Source organism: Cyphomyrmex costatus, unplaced genomic scaffold, assembly GCF_001594065.2.
Source record: "Cyphomyrmex costatus isolate MS0001 unplaced genomic scaffold, Ccosl1.0 scaffold2, whole genome shotgun sequence".
In the NCBI taxonomy this organism is placed as follows: domain Eukaryota; kingdom Metazoa; phylum Arthropoda; class Insecta; order Hymenoptera; family Formicidae; genus Cyphomyrmex; species Cyphomyrmex costatus.
In genome coordinates, this window is record NW_017276038.1 from 1,384,253 (window position 1) to 1,409,276 (window position 25,024).

The following is a 25,024-nucleotide window of genomic DNA, read 5'->3' on the forward strand; positions in this document are numbered from 1 at the left end:
ATTTTAACTTTACTCGATAAATATAACAGATTTTTTGCACTTATTTAAAACTGATTCATTTATTACTGAAAATATTGATAATTTATTACCATAAAAATAAGAATTCTAATTATTTTAGAAGGTATGTGTTTTTTAATTCGTTAGTTTTTACATGATTTTGGAGCGAGAATATGTATGTTTGTATTGTTAGAAAAAGAAAACAAAATAAAAATTGACAAATAAAAGTATGTATATCAAATTTCAAACAACGCGCACAGTAAAACAATGATCCTTCGTGATAAAGACAAAGTCATACAAACGGATTGTAACCGGATTAATTTCTCAATGGGGCAACACGATGTCCGACTATTCCGTATGGAAAGTGTGAGAACAAAGTATAAAAATACACGATAATATTCTGAATCGGTAAATTTCGGAAAACGAGAGCGCTTTAAATCCGGGATTATTTTTTTTCAATTGCCGCTTTCAGGTAGACTAGACAAGCGAGTCCTTTTGCTACTCCATGTACGGTGAGCCGAAAAAGCCATCCTTTACGTTTCCCGGCGATTCAATTTAACCGCGACTAGGCGAACCGTCGACGGACGGGCGCTGTCATGAAGTTGTCCAAGTAGATTGGATCTTATTGAATCCAGAACTGTCCTCCTGGAAAGGACGGGACGGACCTTCCTCCACTTGATGGGGACGAACTCGCGTCCTCGTAAAACAGTGTGCTCGCGTCGCTTATTCGGTATTGAATTGCGACATGAACGTTGACGTCCGTTGTGAATCTCGAGTCAACACCTGGCACCACGACACACATAGGAGAGACAACGGTCACGCCGAATTTAACGTCGCGAAAAAGTTGTCACGGACGAGCAGAGGTCACTTTTGATTGCCGAACGTTTTCGCGTCGTTCGTCGTGGATAGTCATTTACTGAATAGTAGGTCGGTAAAAGAGTGGATAAACGTGTGATCGAAAAAAGCGGAAGGAGTAGGTAGTTCCGAAGGACGATCTCCATAAACCGCAGAACACACGACATTTTCATTCATAGGCAAATAGCGCGTTCGTCCGAAAATATGTCGAAAGTCCATTGAGAAAAAGGTCTGATTGGATTAATTGCGATTCTAGTTGAAAATGGACGAATCAGAATTTACTGGATAAATCTACTAAATTTTAATTGAGATAACTGAAATTCTGATATAATCAGAATCTTCTGGTTCGTTCATTTTTAATCAGACATTTCCATCAGTGTTCAGCAAAATATATTACGCTGTAGAGGATTTTGTCGATTAGGAACTTGGTATAAAGTATTCGATTTTATCGGGATGTTACAGAAAATTAGATGTAACAGGAAATAATCCATCAAAGCGTAAGTTTTGATAGAATTTCAATGAACTGTCCGTTAGACGCTAAAACTAGATAATTGCGCGAATTATGTATCATTTTTATGTCAGAACTTGCAGTATATAGTACGGTAATTTTACAAAGTAAAAGTATTTCGGTTTGATTAGCGAGCCAGTTTGTAAAAACCTGAAATACTCGACGTATCTTTAACAGCTCCGGTATTTCCTGAAATTCTCTTGCCATTCAATAAAGTTCTTCAACTCTCCTGCAACTTTTGAAAGTGAAATGACACGTTCTACGTTAAAAAGTCCCGACAATAAACGTGGCACTACTTAAATATCATATTCTACTTAAACAGATAATTCTTGATATTCTTTTATTTATGTGTCATTCAATTAAAAGTGGTGACATCTGATAACTTATTTGTGTGCTGTTATAATCGTTTATTTCTGGCTTACTTTTTCAACTCTGTGGAGAAACGCGCAATCAATGGCTTCAAAACAATCAAAAGTGTTTATTAAATTTGCCGAGATTCCGCAAATGAGTTAAACTATAAAGCACCAAGCTCTGGCTTAACTTGCTTATACTTGGCTAATGATTATAGAAAGCCGTGTAAGCTGCGCTTAAGTTCTGCCGACAATGTAGACCCCTGGGAATTCATTCGATTAATTCGCGCGTGTGATCCAATAATGTTTCCTGCGAGGCTGCTTTTTGGGGCAAAAGTCGGTTGCCGGCGCATCCCTCCCGGATATTGGAAGTTGGAACCCGGGCAACAATGGAAAAGAACGCTTTCTTTTTAAGCGGAGAAGAGTTACGGCAGTTGAAACCGGTCGAACAGATTTTATTAAGGCATACAGATATACTGTATTCGCTCAAACGCGTATACGATTAAAAATCCAAATAAAAAAGCAGATATCAAGACAAACGATATTACGAAATCCCAAAATATTCCGAGTTTAATTATAAAAAAAAATGCAGTAAGACCGTGTTGAAGAGTGTATAGTTACTTGTATCTTTTATTTATTGTAAATACAATTTAATTATAGATTAAAAATATTAAAATAGACGCAAAAATGAAGTATTAACCATCATTGGTGATTAATAAATAATTACTAAATCTACATTGATTTTTGTAATCATGGAAAATGATAATTATACATTTCAATAATAAAAATATGTATTATGAATTTCTAATTAATATAAACATTATTTAATAAACAAATCATTATTTTGTCAACTTAATTTTAAATAATGCATTTTGTACAAATTCAAATAAAATTTAAATTCGATCTCATAGTTCAAGATAAAGAAGTGCTAAATATAATTTTTTAATCATTCTTTCTTTCTCTCTTTCTTATTATTATTATTTATTCATTGATGCATCTATCTCAGAAAGCACAGAAATGCTCCATTTATTTCAAGCTCGATGGCGGATATAACGTACTAACATAAGGATAAAATATATGTGGTGGCTCACCGAATATGGGATTCCCACGATGCGTTGCCAGTCCGCCGAGGGTTAATACGTGCGAGTGATCCGCTGTTACCACGAGGAGCGTTTCCGTGAGATCGACCTCTTTCATAACCGCCTCGACGGCTTCCTCCAACGCTAGGGTCTCATCCAGGGCGCGATAAGCGTTGTTGTAATGGTGAGCATGGTCGATTCTTCCACCTAGAGTGAAACGCCAACAGATCTCGCTCATGATAGGCTCATATGAGATGATACCATTTATTAAAATTATCTTCATACTGCTTTATAAGATAATACTGTGATTCATCTGTGCTGTGTTTTAAAGACTTGAAATTCTTAGCTATTATTGTTCTTTTTCACATCACATCATTTAAATACATCAACATTTTGTACTATTTTCACTGATATCATGAGCATAAAAAATTAATTTTTTTTAATTTAATTGAAATAGTCTCAAATATATAATAAAATTTGTGAGATTTTTTTCTTGTAAAACAATTTATGATTATAATTTTCTTGTATTGATGTCAAATAAAACAGTTCAATTTTAAATTATATGTCGTTCTTTATCCGTGATATTTTTTTGTTGACACAAGAAGAGGACCATTCAAATTCGCGTTTCGTTTACTTCTATCCACATTCACGCGCGTGCCTGTACACAATGTTTATCACTTAATAGCTTCATTAATAGTTCTCAATTGGATTTTAATCAGTGGTGTCAATCATAAGTGAGATGTTGTTCGTTGCTCATATAGTTCGATCTGCATGAGAGCAGCGGTTCCTGTTACCGCATTAACAAAGTTACACGAATGGACTTAACTCGATCATCGTGATAATTCTATCATGGCAAAATGGCGGCGTGGTTACGCACGCGAGCGTAGCAATGATCAAAAAACAGCCACAAAATTTTCACAGAGAGAGTTTCAGCGTTATGCATTTTTCAGTTGAATTGGTATAACAACAATAAATAACGACAAGATTAAAAACGAATAATACATTGCAGTGCGTTGTTCAAATTTTACTCTCTGACTCGTTGATCCACATATAAAATTCTATTATATAAAATTAGTTTATATATATCAAGTGTCGAAAAAGTATAGAAATATTTATTTAAATTTATTTGTCCGTTAATCAGATATCTATATTGTTCGATGGAAAGTTTAGTTTAGTTTCAACAAATTTGCGGAATAAAGTAATTTAATGAAATTAAACAAAACAATAAAACAAAATACAAATAAGATAACAAAATTATTTTACGCTGCAGTCACTTTTTGGTTATTGATAACTCGGTTCATATGGAGTTACATAGATACATATACATATAATGTATACGTATTTCACACCGTTTCTGTTTCAATCCACACAAATACAGGTCAGTGCATCAAATGCACTGCTTGCAGTTCTGTCAGCTGTTATACGAAATAATTGCTCCAACTATTCGTTCTCTTTCGTGTATCAAATAACACTAATCTAATGCACTAACATTTGCGAAGGCTTACATAACCATTTTACCAGCATTGAATTTATTTTTGGAGTCTCTCTCCTCGTTAAAATTATTATTATTTTATTTTAGTTTAAATGACATTGTCGATGCAGGCTTTATGTCTGCCTCTTTATTCGGCCATATAACATAGATATACATATAGTATTTCGATACTACTGCATTTATATATATTTCTTTAATCAATTTATAAGGAACATATCGGTAGTTGTTTCTAAATATTGTATAATATATGTAATATCTAATAATGTTTACATATTTGCTATAGAAATCTTTTAATAACAATAAATTGCGATTTTAATTTACTTTCAAATAGTTGACACATTGACTCTAATAAAAATGGTCATTGTCGGTGATCTGTACTTGACTTTTAGTGTCGCTCTGATGGTCACTATAGTGACCAACGTTATCAAGATTTTTAAAAACACTTCTAAATAAATAAATTCCATTTAATATAAAATTTTGAATGGCATAAAAATGGCATAAAAAGTTAAACAATGTAAAGTAAACAATAAACAATTCAATACATACTACACAAATAATACATTTTTAATTATTCTATTGTAACAGCAGTATTTTTATCATCATATGCTTGTAAAGAAAATTTTATATGTGATAGGATATATAAACTAGCTAAGCACATAAAACGTGTTAAATTACAGATTTTATAACGATAAAGTTAATCTGACTAAAGTCTAATAAATAATTATTAGATATATTTATATTAATTTATAAAAGAAGATTGTGTGCTTTTTCGCAAACTGAACTTTCCATTTACATGGAAAGAAAAAAAAATTTATAATTATATTATTTCTCAAATGTGCATTTAAAAAAAAATTGACATCAAAACTTTTTAAGAGATTTTACAATGTTGAATACCTAACTTTTCTGCTGGTGGTATAAAAAGTTAAAGTATGTTTCTTTGCGATATATTTCAACGCTCGCGCTCAGTTCTCGGTGCAACCGATCGTGAAATGCAAAAAGGTACGATCACCGATGATACTTCGTTGATTTTATAATCATTAAGAGTATCACCGATAAAAGTGGCTGTAAAGAAGCCACGAGATAAACTATATCACGACCGGCGTTCAATTGACAGGCGATGCTGAACTTGCATCGCTTGCACATCGTGAACGAGCAACATCAATGCCCTCGTTACGCGTGTGTCATTCATGTACTTATTATATAAACTCGCTCAATTGAATCCCAACGCGACGTCCCGACAGGTTCGATTGCTGTACGCTGCAGGAACAAGAATCAGCTTTATTATTACATAGATATTATCCTGAAAAATTCAATCGATACGATGTCACGTTTAGAAAGGCGTAGCTGTTATATTTAATCCTCTGAGCTCTGTCGCATTCGAGTCTCGTTCAAATTCACTTGACTTCGAGAAGTTACATATATAAAAATATTCTCATGCGTGCGTAGGAAGATCGTCTTGTAAAGAATTACAAGTGTTATATACATGGTGTTCTGGAAATCATGATTCGATCGCAAAGGGAGTGAGTCTATATGAAAAAAAAATCATAAAATAAACACGGAATAAAATTTTTTTATGCGAATTAATTATTTTTTTGGGTCCAAAGTAGAACTAAAACGTTTGCTTCTGTATGGTACCTTTATTTAAATTAAAAAAATTTTAATAAAAAATACGTAACATTTTTTAGTTATCGTTACATTGTGCATTGAAAATTCAAGCTCGACCACAAGAATACGTTAGAAAATCTGCGACGTTACTCTTAATTGCCTATTAATTTTAAATTTTTCATATTGTTATCAAAGAGAATCGTAACTTGACGAAATAAAAAAAATACGGTAAGTATGTATAATGAAGAAAAGAACTGTTACTGTCTGTATAAACGCAAAATTTTTTGAAATTCTCAACTTTCCTTGTTAAGAAAGATAAATCAAGTAGGAAAAACATGAGAATATTATTTGATCTTGATAATTTATGGTTTCATCTTTTAATTTAGTTTCTTTTAATTAATACATCTACTATTTTTCTCTATCAAAACTTTGCTATCTGGATATCCAGAGTTTCTATTTTATTTTTCGAATAATTGATAACGAGGTAAATACTTTCATAGCAAATCCAATTACAATCATTAAGTTCGACACGATTCATTCACCTCGCTTATTATTTTTATCGATACCTTGTCAAATTGTATTCTATCGGATATACTTTGAACGTTCGACATCTCTTTGTGGTGCGCATCATAAATGACAAAGTAGCTTCAGTAGAAAGAAATTGAAAAAAACTATCGAAAGAACGCGAGCCTCTCGATGCCTGGCTGTATGTCGCAAATTGTTGCCTTCGCAGAATTGCCTGTTTCATCTAGCAAGCGTTATAAAATGAAAAATACCTAAATGTCACTGGGGAAATAAAACATCGCTAAAAATAAAGAGAGCCCAACAAACTGCAAGTACGGCAACGAGGTACAGTACTCGTAACTGTTAGCTTTTGTCGAAGCACGATTAAAGCGCAAACAATCGATAACACGTTCCAACCCCGCTGTAATAAAGCTGAACCGGCCTTGATTTCGATTCTATCTTTATGCCGTTTACTTGAAACAGGTGCCATTAACGCGTAAAACAACCGAGAAACGCTGAGAAAAGGATACAAAGGAACATTTCGGTTCATTTCATCCACTTTGTCATTTCATCCTCTCGTTGTCGATAGCGTTATGGTATACAGTATCCCATAAATAGAATAATGTACGCAATTGATCGTTTTGTACAGAGAAAATGTTTTTCGAATATATTTTCTATAATGAAGCGACGAATTTTCTTCGGCAAAAATTTATTGCTTATTTTAGCTTTACAGGTTTCATTAGAATAATTCCTATCAAAGCAAATTAACTACGTGAATAAAATTTATTATCGATTATTTCTATTATAGTGATGGCAACGAGAGAAATCTGTTATTTCTTCGTATCAATGCCGGACGATCTTGATTATATCCTTGAACTGAACCTCGATTGCTGTAATTCGATACAATGCTGCTGCTATCTTAGTGATGACAGTTAGCGAATAGTTCGGCGAACAATCACTGCACTTCAATTATGACGACTGCTTGTTACAAACTACGATTATATATATTATGAGCTTTCCTCTATTTCTGATTGTATCAGTTTCTCGTAATGGTCACTTAGTTGACAGTAATAAAGGCATGATTTATTCCGGAGATCAGGAAATAACACGTTACTTGTAACGACGTTATAGTTATGATTATAATAATGACATTATAATTTTTCGATAACGCCATTTTTATCTCAGTATTGTCCTTTGCAGAAATAATTGAAAAGTAACGCGTTACTTGTCACGCTGTTATTGTTATCATTACTTTACTCATTACTTATTATGTAATAATTAAAATAATGAGTTATTTTTTTCAATGAATAACAAGTTACTTCTTAAAAATGACTTTCAATTGGTGTTATTGTTAGTATAAAAAATTGTAACACCATTATTAAATTATATTATAAAATAATAATACTTGTAACAACGTTCTAAGTAACGCATTAATTCTTGCCTCTATCGAGGACCATACCCTAAGATAAAAAACATCAGCATTCATATGTCAAATAATCATGTGAATTGTAGGCAATATTGATTTATATTAAAAAAAAAAAAAAAACACTACTTCAAATGTGAATACTTGAGTCACGTGTTTATGTATATGCTAGAAAATTATCTTCTAATTAATTTGTATGTGTATTCTAAGGAAATGTTATATTTAAGTTATGTAATTTAACTTCTCTATGATTTTAGCGTTCGGTTCATCAAACTTTGTTGACGATTTCGAAATTTGCAGTGTAAACGCGTCCCGAATTTAACTTCTGTTTTAGGATCGTTTAAAGTCTCTTAGTTATCGGAGTCGAAGATTTGTGAAAAGCCCGACAGCAAAGGGTATCTTTGGTTGCTTATTTCGCTTACAGACTTTAAATTTTAATCCGAACGGACAGCGACTCGTCTGACAAATTACGTTCGTGCCGTTGATTTTAGGAAGCTGTTTTATAGAGGCTATCGAGTCCTTGCTGGTTTAGTAGCTCGTATCTGCTTCTCTACATTGCGGCTAGCCTCCTAACTAAAACTCAAAGTAAATACCACGGCGCTGTAACGGCACTTACTGCGAAATTAGTTCTACTGTTTTCAACCGAGTGAATGTATAAGAAGATTAAATAATGAATTAAAATAGGACCAATTTGAGTAATTTAAATTTGAAATAATATATAGTCGTTAGCAATATAATATAATTAGCATGTTACATAAATTATAATATTATTTAACATATGTTTATAGTAAATATGTATAAAAGATGATTCGCTAATAAATTGCATGTTAAACAATATTCTATGATTTCTAATTATAATTAATTAATATATAGGATACACACAGACATAAATGAGAGAATTAACGAAATAAATACTAAATTAATTTTCCTAATTTAGAGTAAAATAAAAATATTAGATAGATAATTTACAGTTATTATAACACAGTTTTTATAACCGTAACGTATCGTAATATAAATTTCATTTTATAATCATTAGTTATTTGAATTTTATGTTTTCAATTATTTACACCAAGCTAGATATAAAAGTTGCTCACTTTTCTTGTATACTTAACACAAAGACACAAAGCTCTTTATCTAATCATAACAATTCCATTTCATTTTCCTGTTTTTAATGTTACCGTCACATTTCTGCTGCTAAATACGCAGCCGGAAGTGAGTTCTCTCGTCGGATTAAGAAGAATGATAAGACATTAACCTTAGCCGCATTATCACTTTTTATGAGCGACATAGACCGAACATTAATTCGTAGAAATGACAATCTCTCATTGAATCATTTTTATTAAAAAGGATGAAATTACCTCGGACACATTTTCCCATTCCACATTTAATCTCACATGAGTATAATATTAAGTTTAGTATAATATTCATTATCTCATATATTAAAACATTTGTATAAAAATAATATTGAAAAGATAAAAATTTAAAGTGTTCCCTTTAGAGATTAATATCTTACTAAACACACAAATACTGTTTTATAGATGTCATAATAAAAAAGACTTAATGTAAGTTTTTAACAAAACAAGATTTCGCTTCTTTATTATAAAAATCATAGAAATGTACATAAGGCATTAAAATAATAGTAATATATTAATGGCATCATTTTGTACAAAAGATACATATAAAATTGACACTTAAAAATCTTGCAATAAGAGCTTATCGCCTTTTTCATAAAAAATATTTTCAAAAAAAGATGATATTTGATTTGAACTACATTGGACCACAAAAATGGTTTCGGGAGGCAATAAAGATATTTTATCGTGCGGTAATAATACATGTTTTTATTCGTTCAATGACGCAAAGCCTCGAGGATGAAGGAGATTATGTGGTGGAATAACGCGTGAGCTCTAAACATCGTGTAAGCGGGTTTCGTTTTTCTGCGATAAATTCTATGCGGAAATAAGAGTACCTGTCTGAGAAGAGAAGAATATTTCTGAGTTTCAAGCAATACTGTATCCTGCGTTGATAAAGAGATAATCTTATATAAATATCGTAAGTATATCTTCCTTTGAACAAAAATTTACAGAAACCAGGTAGTTCTGTCATTGGTTTTGTTTCTAAAATGTCAATTAATATAAATAAATATACAAGTATGATTAAAGCAAGCTTGTGTTTAATTAAAATAAACGATTTAGAAATTTGAAAATATTATATTGCAATACACGAGTTAATTAAATACTAACGATTGTATATTTATAAATATACAATATTAGTATTGTATTTAATTTAACTTGTTACAATTATATATATTAGTATTCAATTCATTTGTGTAATCATTCTAGTGTTTACGTTTGAATTCTGATTAAGAATTATTAATATCATATTTTAATAAAAATTTCTAATGATCCTAAACTAAACACGAGTGTTAGAATAACTATATTACTAAAACACATATATCACCAACATCTACCGACTAACGACGTATGTGCAACGTTCAAAATTAATATTCGGATGACCCATTTAGCTTCCAAGCTTGACATTCCCTACCCTACCCAAAACCTGACCGCGTAACTATGCATCAGAGAATGTGACGTGTAAACACATCCATCGACCACTGAAACTCAGCCGACAGCGGCCCGACGTGCAAACGAGCCTCAGGTCGACTTGAGGTTTATCTCGGATAAGGGCTTAACAAGAAGTCCGGACGTTATGCGTTTATCTTTGCAAACGACAGACAGGAAAATATGACTTCCGACCCAGATTTGCTATTTCTTCTCGGATAATCAATACAAAATCTGTATTTGCGAAATAAAAAAGGGTACAAAACATTTAAAAACCAAGATCTCCGAAAAAGAGAGAATACTATTTATTTATTCAACCTCTCTCTCTCTCTAAGGAAACATTTTCTCTAAAAATCAGAGACTACTGTAATTTTTTATGTTTTATACTATGCATCATTGTGACTCCAAAATATTATGGAAGAATAAATTATTAAAGATATATGATCTATAAAGAATGTATACAGTTATAATGGATTAAAAAAGAAGCTTCACGATTCCAATTGTGTTAATAAAATTTTAATAATATTATCGCAGAACCATTTTCATTAATAACAAAAGATATGAAATTATTTCAGACACGTTTTTCACTCCATTTTAATCTCATTTTTTTTATTTTTTATCCTCTCATATATGTATTTAAATGTGTTTATAGGAATAATACTAAAAAGAAATGTTAATTACTGTACTAAAATTAAAATCTTTAATAGACAAACTGTGTTCGAATAAATTTAAATTAAAATTACTCTAATTTTCTTTATAAAAGAGACTTAATGTAGATACAATGAACAAATAAAAATTTTGTTTTTTTTGTAATTATAAAAACATACACAACATCAAATAATCATTAATAAAATATGCTATTATTATTGTGCGATAAAATTATCTTTATTGCCTCTTAAATTGCCTTAAAACGTATTTTCGCAGTCCAGAGAATTAACGCATCAGATTAACGCTTTTTCTATGCTCGAAGAAATACTCCTGTGATGCTCTCGATGATTCGCGAGCGGTAAATCCCATCGAAATGTATTAAGGTGCAGCGAACTTTCCCAACTAGTAGCCGGGAGCAACAGTTGTCGCGCGCTGTGAAACTTTAGTCGTGGAATCGAGATCTGACGCCGATTACAAGCAAAACGAGGAAAATGCGACCACAGAACGAGGACAGATCCTCTGATGAAGTTTCCCTGGAAGTGTTGGGATGATCTGAAGCTTGGCAATCAACGTTACCGCGGTGTACGATATTTTCGCGCGCGAATTGCTAAGATTGTTCACGTTTATTCCGAGAGAACATTGTAGTAATATTGATACACGATATACATCTCATGTATATGCCAATTCTAGAAATTCGTTTCAATTTTGAATTTAGAAATAAACGACAACGACATAATTCCATAATATATAGTTTCCGTAACAATTTTATAGAAAAAAGATATACACAATTTATACAACGCATTAACAAATATTCGCTTCAAATCAGCTGATTCTTTTAGAGTATATTAAATAAATATTCACGAGTACGTGCAGTGTCTGCATTAAATCAGAAACTAAACGCACCATAGTTATATAGCGCTCTCTCTTTGTTTGCAATCATATTGTACGAATATTTTATCCACAACATATTGCCGTATATTTCATGCACGCAATAAAAAACCGTATATACCGCAGACAAAGAATATTTATAACTCGAAAAGAAAGAATCTTTTTTTATTCACGACCATGTGGCCCCTTTTAGCTTCAAAATGAGAAAATGCGTGAATATGTGAAAAATATGAGAAGAGAATACTTTTCAAAGTTAAATCTATTTTAAAGACAATTTGCATTCTTTGTGTATCATTGAATAAGTACAAAATTTATTATTATAGAGAAACGAAAATGAATAGAACATATACGATAGTATTTAAATATATTTGTTTTTATGTTACTATTGAGTCCGTTCTAATGAACGAAATTGTGTATTTGTAAACAAACTTGCTTGTTTTTGCGTTTGTGTTTACCTACAAACAGATAATTAACCTACCGTTTTTCATTAATCAGTGCATCGTGTATTGCAAGAAATTGAACCGTGTAGTACTGTAGATTAAAATGTAAACAAGATTCTTAATTGAACGCGCTGTTTTATCCGCATTAAAATCGTGCTTAAGTGATCCACTATATTATACGTAAACATGTATAACATTTCATGTATCGGTGAAAAAAGATAACGTTATATATCGAGAGGAAATGTAGGTACATTGAACTCATTTTTATTCTTTTTTTTTAATAATTAATCTACACAATATATTAATTTATAAAAAAAAAAACAAAAATAAACTACTAAATTAACAAGTTTCCAAAGAAATTTGATCATAAATAAAGAAGACAATTACTTCAAGAAAATATTTTGCCAATTGATTACTACGCCAAGTTGGTAAATAATAAAAAAATTTATGTTTAAAAATTCAATCCACAATAACACAAATATGATATAAATAATATAAAAAAATATTGGAGAGAATAAAGAGCAATAGGAGTCGGGTGCAGAAGACGTCGCACAATTAAAAACACCACTAATAAGTAATAAAAATTATTTATTTGAGTAACGCTTTTTTATTATAATAATAACAACGCCCTATTATTATAATAAAAGAGCATTATTCGAATAAATGATTTTTGTCACTTATTAGTGATGTTTTTAATTACGCGACGTCTTTTACACCCGACTCCTATTGCCCTTTATTCTCTCCAATTTGTTTTTGAATTGTAAGGAGTCTTAATTAATTTTATTATTATAAGGTTTATAAAAAAATATATTGTTTAATTTTTCTCTGAGCAAATTTTAATTTAACGACTAACCAGTGTTTCAAGTGCATTAAAGAAAATTGTTTGATAAGAAGCTAATTATATAAATTCGCTTTATTTATCGTTTTACCCATGCGTATTAATTTTTTTTTTTCTCATGCAAATCTTTTAAATGAAGAAAGACACGCAAAGCGCCAGTAAAATAATGATAAAATTACGCTGATTTGCATGGTACTGTAATCCGAAAAGGAAAAATAGTTTGTGGAATTTTTTGCTTGCTGAATTTTAATCCGTAAGCAAAAATATTCTGGTACGTTAGATTAAAAAATGGGATTAAAATTCCTAAAAACTGCATTTTTTAAAACTGTTAGCTAATAAATTGGATGATTACACAGACTTTAAAACAAATTTAAATTTAAATTTTCAAGTATTTTATATTTCAATATAAAAATTATTATTTATATCTTTTTTTTTAATTATTAATTATATCTTTATCATAAGCACCATCAAATCTTAAACGTGCTTTATTTAGAGACAATTGTATATGATAAAGTAAAATAGCTTCTCGACTTGTAACGAAGTCAGACAGCACACAACGTCTAAGGACATCCAATGCTGTCTGGAAAGCTGTATTACTGATTGTTTTTTCAACAAATGTGTGAAACGTTGATACAATAAGATAATAAAATTTTATAATACATATATTTATCAATAAAGTAGGATGTCGTAATAAATTCTTCTTTTATTAATACTTTTTATAATTTGTTGTAACAATAATAGCTTAAACGAAGAAAAAACAATTTTTTACAATCACATTTTAATCCCATGTATGAAATCCACACTTGACATTTTCCTATATTTAACGATTTTGCAATGTGCTTGAATTGCAATCGTCCTCCTATAATCGTTCTCTGTATACGTGCCTAAAAATAAATCACGGTAAAAGTTCGATGATACCTGCGGTAAAAAAGTCAACATTTTTATTTTCATGTTTTCAAAGCATAATACTCGAGCTTTAATTTGAGCTCTTTTTGAAATCACTACAATTTCGGATTTATTTTTAATATAGCTTAAAATACATTTTTGAGAAGCTTTAACATCACTTTTCTCCAAAAACTAACGCGATACAACATTTTTACTTGCGGATTCGGATTCAGCGTACAAAAAACTTAATAAACTATTTCTCTTTTTCGAAACAATTAAAATATATAACAGACAATATTTACATTCATATATATGAATATATTATCCTCGTATGTATGTTTGTACGTGTGTATATTGCGTATTTTATTTTGCATATGCAAGAACTTTCATAATTAAAATAAATATAAAGTTTCCTTTTTAAGTTAATTAATTAGGTTAATTAATTGTATAGAAATAAAAATCACACACTTGCAATACTTTAAATATTCACTTGTTTCAATAAACAATTTTTAATAATTTACTTCATGTATAAATGTTGCAATGTAACTTACATGTACAGTTTTAATTTATTCAAAGAGTTTTCTACTTTGACGCATTTTTTCAGCAGTGAATAGTGCATTTTCTGCACTGCAGAGCTTTATAAATATCTCGTACACTTGTGTAACATGTCAGTCTTTCTGAGGGACACAGACGGTACCATTTACCCGGAAACCGAAAAGTGTTAATCAAATTGTTGCAATCTGCAAATGCAGGTAGCTACTTCGCATAAACAACTTTACATTTCCAAACTCGTGTATATATATAATATATATAAAATGTATACACATATACAAGAAAATGTAATGGAGTTTTAATCTACCAACAAAGATACATTCCAACGGTTTTCGATAAAGCATCCCATTTATAAAATTACTAGACTGTGCATCGATTTCAGTATTTTTTTTATATAACAACGAAATATCAATTGCCAGTTACTCACAGAAGATAGAAAACGATAAAATGAATAGAGTACAAAATGCTAACTCAATTTTGATATGAAAAACGCTTTTTCTCATTTTTTTCCGCTACAATTCATTAAAACTGTAATATTTGTGTTATATAACGTGTAACTGACATATCATAAAAGTGGAACTCAATTTGCAAATGATATTAATGGATTAAAATAAGAAGAATGTGGTAAAGTCATAAAAGAATATTAATTGAAATACCAATTATGTCTAATGTTCGACGTTATCATTAGCTAGAACTTAATTAACATATTAAAGTCAATACATAATTTCAATATTGAGTTAAATTTTGTCTTGTACGTTTCAAAAGAAAATGAATAATCGATATAATTTTACTTTTAATTAAAAATTCAATGTTAAGGCTGAAAATTTAAGTTAGAGAAAGAAAAACATCATTCATTTTAATTTTCATTAAAAAATCCATTTTGTACGAAACATCTGTGAATAGCCATATAATTTTCTGTGTAAAAGTGATCCATCCTTTGACTTTGATATCTATCGTGCGTTGGTCCATGATTTACTTCTGTTATAAATCGTCCGCTATTTGTCATCTTTGATGGTTTTTCACCGAAACAACTCACTGACAACTCGTGCGCATTCTCGATTTACAGAATCAAATAATCCGAATACGTAGAAATGATTTATTATAATGCACGCATTCGACGCTCGTATATAATCGCGTTTTATTGTATTGCTGACCAAATCGAAATTTGGAATGTGTGAATGTGCATAAAAGCGCGTGGCTTTCACACGTCAGACAGCCGCATTGAATTGCAAATGCTTTTTTCGCATTCATTATTTTTTTTAATCTCTCCGCCATTTCGTATCTACATAAACCCTACTTGGACCTACTCGCGATAGTCACGACTAGATCAATGACACAACCTAGCTACGGTTGAATTCAAATGTTAATTCAAATTCATCGATCATCATCATCATTCATCTTCTTTTGAATAAATTATTTGTTTTGTTAGGCAAATTGAAATCCAATTTAATTCTTTGTTCTCATTCAATTTTCCATATATCTCATTGGTATATATCAGTTATTCATTATTTTCATAACTGAAGAGAGTCTGTTTTGTATGTAAATGAAATAGAGAATAGATATATATTAATAAAATATATAAGAACATTATTTTGAGAAGCAGGAATAAAATTCGGAGAATTTATCATTACTTAACAAAATTTTCGACACGAAATGTGTCACATAAAATACTGTTTGAGAAACACTGATCTACAGGAATTGCTATTCGTGTTAGAGACATTGGATATGCGCACGAAATGTAAATATAGAAATTAATCTTCTGAAATGTACGCATATCGGAAACCGTAACCGCATTGAGGAAGCGGTCAACTCTTATAAAAGCCTGGAAGCCATTTTACGAAAATAATAGTCTCTCGATAACCGTGAATCTGCGTGTTCTTCGAGCTTGTATAACAAATGTGACTACTAATATAGCATGTTATCACTTAAATAGGTAATTTCGCGAATACACATTCTACGCTTGCAAGAGACGACTATTTTATTTTGCTTTCAATTACATTTTAAGTAACGAGAACAGATAAATGTGATGTTAAAATTGTACACTGCAAGCGAGGCATCTGAATAGCATTCATTTTCAGGCAATAAAATCACTAAAAGATAGTATTTAAAAACATTATCTCTTTGTGCTCCAGTTTTAGTATAAAATTATTGTTACAAATTATTCTCTTTCCTCGAGAATTGTATAAATTTTGTATTTAGAAACAGTTATGTAAATACGTTGTCGCGTATGTAAAGACCGCCACTCTCGTTTCTCAAAGTAATGCCTCAAACCGACTCTCGGTGTTGAGACGTATCTCACTGAAGATGTATTTCGCGACTGTTACTCCTTTCGCCGCCGCGAACAAAGTTGTAAGTGGCTCTTTCTCTCTGATGTCGTAACTTCTGACTTACCCTCTACGAAGAGGAAGTATCCCTCGGGATTGTTCGCTAGTATCCGAAGCGCCTTAATCGCCATCTCAGCTAGAGAAGGATCGCCTGTGTCGTTCGTGTTCCGGTCTACGTTGAAGTCCATGTGAGAATAGGCGAAGAGTCCTGCGGCGAAGAAAATAAGTCTTGGCAAGTAATCCGATCGTGTTACACGAAAATAAGTTTGAAACCGTACGGACAAATGTAAGGAAATGTAAAAGGTATTAAAATTAATAAACGTAAAAGGTATTAAAATTAATAAGTATCACACAAAATATAAATAAATAAATATATATAATATAAAGAACAAGAAATAGAGAAAAGATCATTATACGAATTGCAAAATTCGCGTAACATCTACAATGAATTATTTTAAGAAAGATAAAAAGAAAAAGACCTGAATGATTTGCAAAAATGAACCAAAATACATATTCATATTATTTATATTATTTATTTATATTATGGATTTATATTTTGTTACTTTACCATTTTATTGTTCATTTATGATGATTTATAGTTTGTCCCTTATATAATTTACAATATCTATTAAAAATGATTTTATGGATGTAAATATATACACTCGTTTTGAGTTATGCTTTTCACAAATTATTGTTAAATAACATTAATTAATAATGTATAACATAACAATAATTCAATATTTCGCTCTACTGATCAACAGTTAACTATCTTATTAGCTAGATATACAGAGAAATTATCGATGGCAATCGATAAGCACAATGTAATCCCATATTCCGAACGATGAATGTCTAATAATTAATACACTGATTACGGAAGTGACAACAGCGTGCAATTAATACAATACAGCGGCTAATCGCATTACGACCAAATCTAAAGTTCAAATGATCGATGAAATTAAATTCTTGTAAGTCAAATCATGCATTCAATGAGTTAAGGTCTATAATTTGATACATGTATATTCAATATAAATTAAATCATTAACTAATAACTATATAAGCCGTTATTAATATTAACAAGTAGATATTGAGCATTAATAAATTTTTCTATTTTAATGCGAGAATACTATGTCATGTATAATAAAAAGTTTAAATTAATTTAACTATGAAATCTATTGATTAAATATATAAAATAAAAAAAATTAAAATAATAACATAAAAAAGTTCAATTTTGCAATCAAATTTACCAAGTTTTTCAAATAAAATACTGCGCCACAACGCACATCAGTAAAAACAAGAGTTTATAAAATAAAAGCTCTCCCCGCTATTTTATGTAGGATTCTATAACAACTGAACTAAAAACAATTTTTTTACAGTCTGAACAGAATACACTACATATAGTATAGCATAATTAACTTAATTACGAACAGAATTCAAAATAAGCTAATACAGCATATTTCAACATGATTAAATTCCAATATAATTGACTAATCATGTACCATATATATAATTTTATTAAAATATTATAAATAGAAATTATATTATTTACAAGACCAATTAGAGTAATTAAATTATCTAATAAGAAATGTGATTTTTCAATAAGATAATTATTTAAGATAATTAATATGCTGAAGTATTTATTTATACTAATAAATAAAAAGAATGTAAATATTTTTAAAAAATATAATAGTTGATCACATTATTTAAAATCGTTACATAATCCATTTATTTAGTTTCAATTGCTTTCAATCAATAATAATTAATAACCAATAATAAATTTTATCTGATATGTTATAATGTGTCATGGTCCATAAAGTAGTCATTAAATTTTACATTAAGTTTTAGAGAAGTACAAATATAATAAAACTTGTTATTAGTTACCTAACAATCGATTCACTCTTCGCGTGTCCACCTTTTCAAACTGTTCCTTATTGGCGACGTATTTCGCGACTATATTCCTTTTACGATGGTTCCTGGACCACTCTTCAATAAGATTTCGACCATCCAATCGCCTACCCTCTTTATCTGGCTCTTCAGGATCCAAAGTCACTTTCGGTACAAAATGACGTCTCCCACCACCAAGTATCACCTATATCGATTTATTAAGATAAAAATAACGCAATATAACGTACAATTTTTATATATAACTTTCAATTTTATAATATTTGATATAAAATTTAAGAGATTAAATTTTTCCGGATTTATTGTCTTGTTTGATAGGATATTCTCGAATTGAGAGATTTAAATTTATCAGCAACGCTATACTTCTTGATCTCTGATTCCATCTCCGTGACGAGATACGAAGAACCGACTTTAATGAGAAAGAAAGTTTCGCCTCAACTTTCTCGGGAAGAGAAGCACCAATGTAATCGCCTGCGGAGTTCTTTGCTTCGTTCAGACTTCGAAGCAAAAGATTCTTTTTCAAAAATAGCACATCACAAATTATTTCGAAGGTAGAATTACTAATTAACCCCCGCGCGTTAGTTTATCATTAGAATGCACTTCTTCGTCATCCTTTTTCATATGCAAACGTATATTTAAAATCTCATTCAATATTTTATTTAAAAAATAAGAATAAGGAGTGTAAATATATATATATATGTATATATATATATATTAATATATAGAGCACGATATATCTTTTCAGATTTCATTTTATAAAAAAATGTTTTTACTGTGAAAAGTTCAGAGATTTTTTTTTACAAAAAATGATACTTTTAAATAGTTTAGGTTAGCAATCTATTCTCCGTTCGTTTCGCTAGTTTGATTGGGAGAGAAAGGTGCGGAACAAGCGCTACGTGATAAAAGACGTGAATAAACTGCGAAACATACGTTTTATGTCTACCGATACAAGATAGAAGGCGCAATAAAACGTGATAAAGGAGACGAACGAGTCTTCGATACGAATTTTATGTTCACTCGTATGCAAGATCGAATCATACTGTGAAAAACTTCTATACGTCATCTGACAAATGTAATAGTATCAGACAGGCGTTGCATTTTCGATTGTCGAACCTTTCAACTTGTCGCAGAACGGGCAATAGACATCTTTAGAAGTGATCTAAACACTTTTTTTCATTTTATCGCAATGCGAGAATTGTATTCGCTTCGCAAAAAATGCGCTTATTCGTAAATAATCCTATGTTAGGTAATTTCAATGAAAAAATTCATAAATCGAAACGTTGTCATTTACAATTTACATGAAAAGCTCAAAGCAAAAATAATATCGGTAAAATTTTGTGTTATTTGAAATAACGTAATATCGAGATATTCTTAAATATTAATTAAAAAATTTCGTAAAATGCTACACGGAAAGAACAGTTTTGCTGAAAGATGTAGCTAAATACAGATCTGTAAAAATAATTTTATTGCAATATTAAAATAATTAATTATGTAAGACGCTTAACTGATTTCTAAAATGGCAAAACCTTTTACATGTAATTATTTTGATGATCTATAAAGTTATTTTAAAATCAGTATTTAATTAAATTTTTAAATAGATACTTCAGCAAAATTATTCTTTCCAAATATGAAATAATAATTCAATCCAAATTGCAATTGGAAAAGTACGACGCGTAGAATGAGAAGAATAAAGCGTGAGTGATAAGGAAATCATCAGTTTTACTTCTCGAATATAGGAGTTTACTGATACATCTGGAGGAATATATTCATCGAGCTTACACAAAAGGTGCAAAAAAGTATCGAATATTCTCCACACATGAACACAAGGATATTATTACGTACAGTAATGTTACAACCAGGCTCGTCCTCGAGCAGCTGACGCGCAATGTCTTTGCAAGAGGTACGTGCAGCAGGTGGCACTTTGCCGTCGTCCTCCCAGTAACGGCTGGCCGCGTGTGCATAAAGAGCCGCTGGTGTCGCGTGTGTAACCCTGGTGGTTGTAACCAGTCCCGTCGATTTGCCTGCGATCAGAAAAAAAAACCCCTATTATTGTCTTTCCACGGTAAATTTTCCTCTTTTTCTTCCAATCTCTCTCTCTCTCTCTCTCTCTTTCTTCATCTTTTTGTGCAATCTCTCTCCCTCGTTCGCTCTCTCGCTCTTCTTGCTCTCCACCCGTAAAGTTTCCGACGTGTACGTGCTTTCGTAAATCACCCTTTCGGATCCTCGCAGTCGTTCGTATCCGCATCTGACTTTATCGCGTTTAAGCGGGCCAAGCGTGCACCGCCACCGACGTAGACTCGGAAGACAAATTCCCCGAGTAGTGACCCCCGAGGCGAATCAGTACGATTTATACTTCATTGGGGGCGAAGTGGATTTTAGAATGTCGAACTGAGCGGGGGTTAGAGCCGTACGGGGATTATTACCGGCGAGGTCGGCCGATTATTCAGGGAAATCTCAAATTGACTGTATCGTATTTAACCACGATGCGGTTACACTAAATTACTTGTTCTCAAGTGTAAATGAATGCCAATGAAGATCTAAATCTTTCAAAATCTTGGAATTAATTTCTTTTCTGAAAAATACTTAACGTTCTGCAGTTGTACGCTTTCGAGTATATACAATCATATCCAAATATAGCTTAAAACTGTCACAATATATTCTCATTGTTTTCTATACGATTAAAAATAAATCCTTTCAAAATCTAAATTCGCATTTATATTTCAAATACATAGTTTTATTTTCAGAAAACAAGATTACTATCTAAATATTTCCATCAAAACCAATATATAAGGTCTAAAATATTTTGTCTTTTTAACAAATATAGAAAATTTTATTGAAATCAGAGAACAAATCTCTTAATTTTTGTTTTTCATATGATTTTTAATTGATTTGTCAAGGACAAAAAATTGAAATTGCAATGCGTCGCTCGACCCAAATAACGTATGTTAATTACACAAGAACTTACAATAATCTTGCCAGCCGACTTGGAGATTTCGTTTAACGTGAACGAGCTAAGGAATTAACTTGGCACGCAGAGCTTATGCAACGTGTGTAGCTCTCTACCAGGATCAGTAATTACGGAAGTGCAGGCTCTAGCGTAGGTGGCTCGATGTTAATCGACCCGAGTGTGTCGATGCGTGGCCCTTCATTAAAGATCCGCCGAGGATCCCTTTGATCTCGATATCTCTGCTCGAAATAATCACTGCGTGATCTCGTTTAATTATCACGACTTTATTTATCAGTCAAAAAGCGAAATTGTCAGTGTCAATTTTGAAAGTCAATATTCAATTTTAGTCTTGAAAAAAATATGCGGCAGCATTACGAATAATTTGAAGAAAAACAAAATTAATTACATTTAGCACAAAAATGGACTAATACAACACTCTAAAAAATATCGGTATAGATTTATTCTTAAAAAGTATTAGACCTAAAAGTCAATTTTGGAAAGAAAATAACTGAATATTCCGGAAAGTAAATTTTTATTTGCGTCTAAAGAGTATCTATTAAGAATTATATAATATATACAATTACATTAAAAAAGGATATTAAAATTGCAATATACGGAGCTAATAAAAATTTAATAATTGTTAGCAAGTAAAATTATTATGTAAGCATTATACATTAAGATCATGGTAACTTTTAAAGAGTTATATTCGCCATTCTTTTCACATCCTTGAAATAATTGGAATCCAGCAGCGAAAGTTTGGAAAACCTTGTTACAAAAACATTAAAGTCATTAAACTGATATTTAATTATATATCTTGTTTCGGAAATTAAATTATTTTGGCAAGCAGTAAAGGCTTCTAGTAACAGCGTGAGTATACGACAGAACTTTGTTTCTTCGTTAACTTCGAGTGACTCTGCTTTAAGAGGAATTTAATTTGAGGCTTAGCTGTCGAGTTATCTAAAGTTTAAAATTAAAACAATATAAAAACAGCTGGTGTACTGATCGAACTTTTGCAAGAAAAGTTCTCAAAATCGTTTGCGAATATTTACATTCAAGAAATGTGGAAACGGCCCATTCTTAACTTCAAAATTGCGAAAAAATTCAGCCAACGCTATATGGTCTCCTTTTTATGCGTATCCATAAATTTCACCGAGAAGGAACGAAATGGCCTACATCAAGATGTTCCTAGGTCGGAGGTTCGCGAACGTAAATATTCCTGCGGGATCGTCCGCCGGATTCTCCGCGGTCGTATCCAATTCGTTCCCCGCTTTCCGATGGGCGAAACGATGGTGTGATTTCGTAGGTCGCGCACGACCCGCGATTCAAGATGATAATTCAAGGAGTTTCGGAGCACCGGGTGTAACTGGTGGAATCCCGATTCGCCCCTCGAGATGCACGAAATGGACCGTAGTAAGTCGCGCTGCTGCTCGAAGACAGGAGGTCCTATTCCCGCAACTTATCCCTTTCGCGAGTGAAGTCGCTTTAATGCGCGAACTCCTTAGCAAATCGCGATATCGAGAAATGACATTTCGAATCTCCGGATTTAAATCTAACAGGATATAGACGCTTTCACCGATTCGCTATGGAATCGGATATTGATCGGATGATACACTTTATTTTATTTTAAAGTGTCGATACTTAGTGGTATCGACATCACATGCAGTTGCGAGAAGAACGCAAGCAATATCTCTGCTATGTAGTAAATTGATAGAGAAAACATCAATACCGTATATCGATATTTTCTCTGTCAGTTTTGTTATAGTAAATATTTTTGGTGCTCTTATCGTGACTGCAATAATTATATTACGATTTTGACGTATTTACTTTTTCTCTTTTGTATACGTTTTATTTTTTATCTCACGCGATATGTATAATATTTAATCTACGTGTAATAAATATATATATCACAAGTTAAAAATAACATAAACAAAAGAAAAAATATAAATATTTCAAAATTATAATATAATGTCGTAGTCGATAAGCATAAGAAATATTTCAGTTATAGTAAATTGATAAAGAAAATATTAATATATACATATAATATGAATATAATCACGAGATAAATAAAATAAAATGTAGATACAAAAAAAAAGAAAATACATCAAAATTATGCTTTAATTCCATATTTCTTATACCGTCATCTATCCTAATTTCCTCCCTATTTTTTTCATTCCTTCAACGTTTATTTTATTATTCTACGTTTCTCGCCTTATTGCGTGAGAATGACGATTAATCTTCGAGTGATAGATAACCGTACCGTTCGCTCTCAATTATCACCTTTATTATCTTCACTATATCCCGCGAACGTTTTTTCTACGCACTCTACTGTATTTTCAATTCCCATACTTCTTCTCGTTCATTCGACGTCGAATTTCCATCGCTGCCGTGCATCACCACGTCGCAGCGTTGCGCTAAAGAACGTGACAAACCGCCGACGAGAGGGCCAAAAAGCCGCGGTGCGACCGCGCGGAAAGCCAGGGGTGTCAACGGCAAACGGTGCGCGATTAATCAGCTGGGCCATTCATCTTAATGATCGCGCCAAAGCAAGCTCGTCCTTTCATGCTCGCGTGTACATACAACACACACCGGTGGCGCGCGTGTCAGCAACGCGTACGCTCGCATACATATTACCGGAGTCACACCGGCCGGTTCTGGCAACGTGTCAACTGCTCAAAAACACAATACATACATGCCGCTGTTTGTTGCCGTAGATACGAGCACGGAACCGATACGCGCGCGGCTACCGAGTATTGTCGCGATATATCACAATATCGCGCTGCTTAGGAAGAAAGAAATCCCGTTAATTGGCCCCGATCTATATAAAATCCTTGACGCCGTGATATTACACCTCCGTAATTGGCAAAGAGATTGTACTCTCGATTAATCATTTTTCACCTACCAATAGCGGATCTTTGTTAGTGGAATAGCGGAGTTTGTTAGTGGAAAGATGCCCAGTCGATACAAAAATTAAAATTAATGTAAAATCGATGTTATGATTTCGCACTTAATAATATAAGTGTAATATAATATGGTGTTACGTATAATAGTTACATTGTGGAATAAAAAATTTTAACACCCATATACAACATATTTCATCATTCATCATTTCAGTAACATTGCAGCAATATTACTGCAACGTGTACAATGTTATACTGTACATTACTAGAACTTTGCAGTGTTGCTAGAATAATATGTGCTACATTAGAGTTGCAGTAACATTACAAATGTTGCA

At 31.6% G+C, this 25,024-nt stretch overlaps 1 protein-coding gene across 1 annotated transcript in view; it reads right to left on the bottom strand.

Moving 5' to 3' along the window:
* The window catches only part of LOC108773216 (uncharacterized), an 84,725-nt gene extending 63,635 nt beyond the window's left edge, over nucleotides 1–21,090 (bottom strand). Inside the window, 5 exon segments of the mRNA XM_083287321.1 lie at nucleotides 2,802–2,996; nucleotides 17,014–17,154; nucleotides 18,825–19,032; nucleotides 20,688–20,866; nucleotides 21,057–21,090. Coding sequence (XP_083143447.1) covers nucleotides 2,802–2,996; nucleotides 17,014–17,154; nucleotides 18,825–19,032; nucleotides 20,688–20,866; nucleotides 21,057–21,090 — 757 coding nt within the window.
* Nucleotides 21,091–25,024: the final 3,934 nt, after the last annotated feature.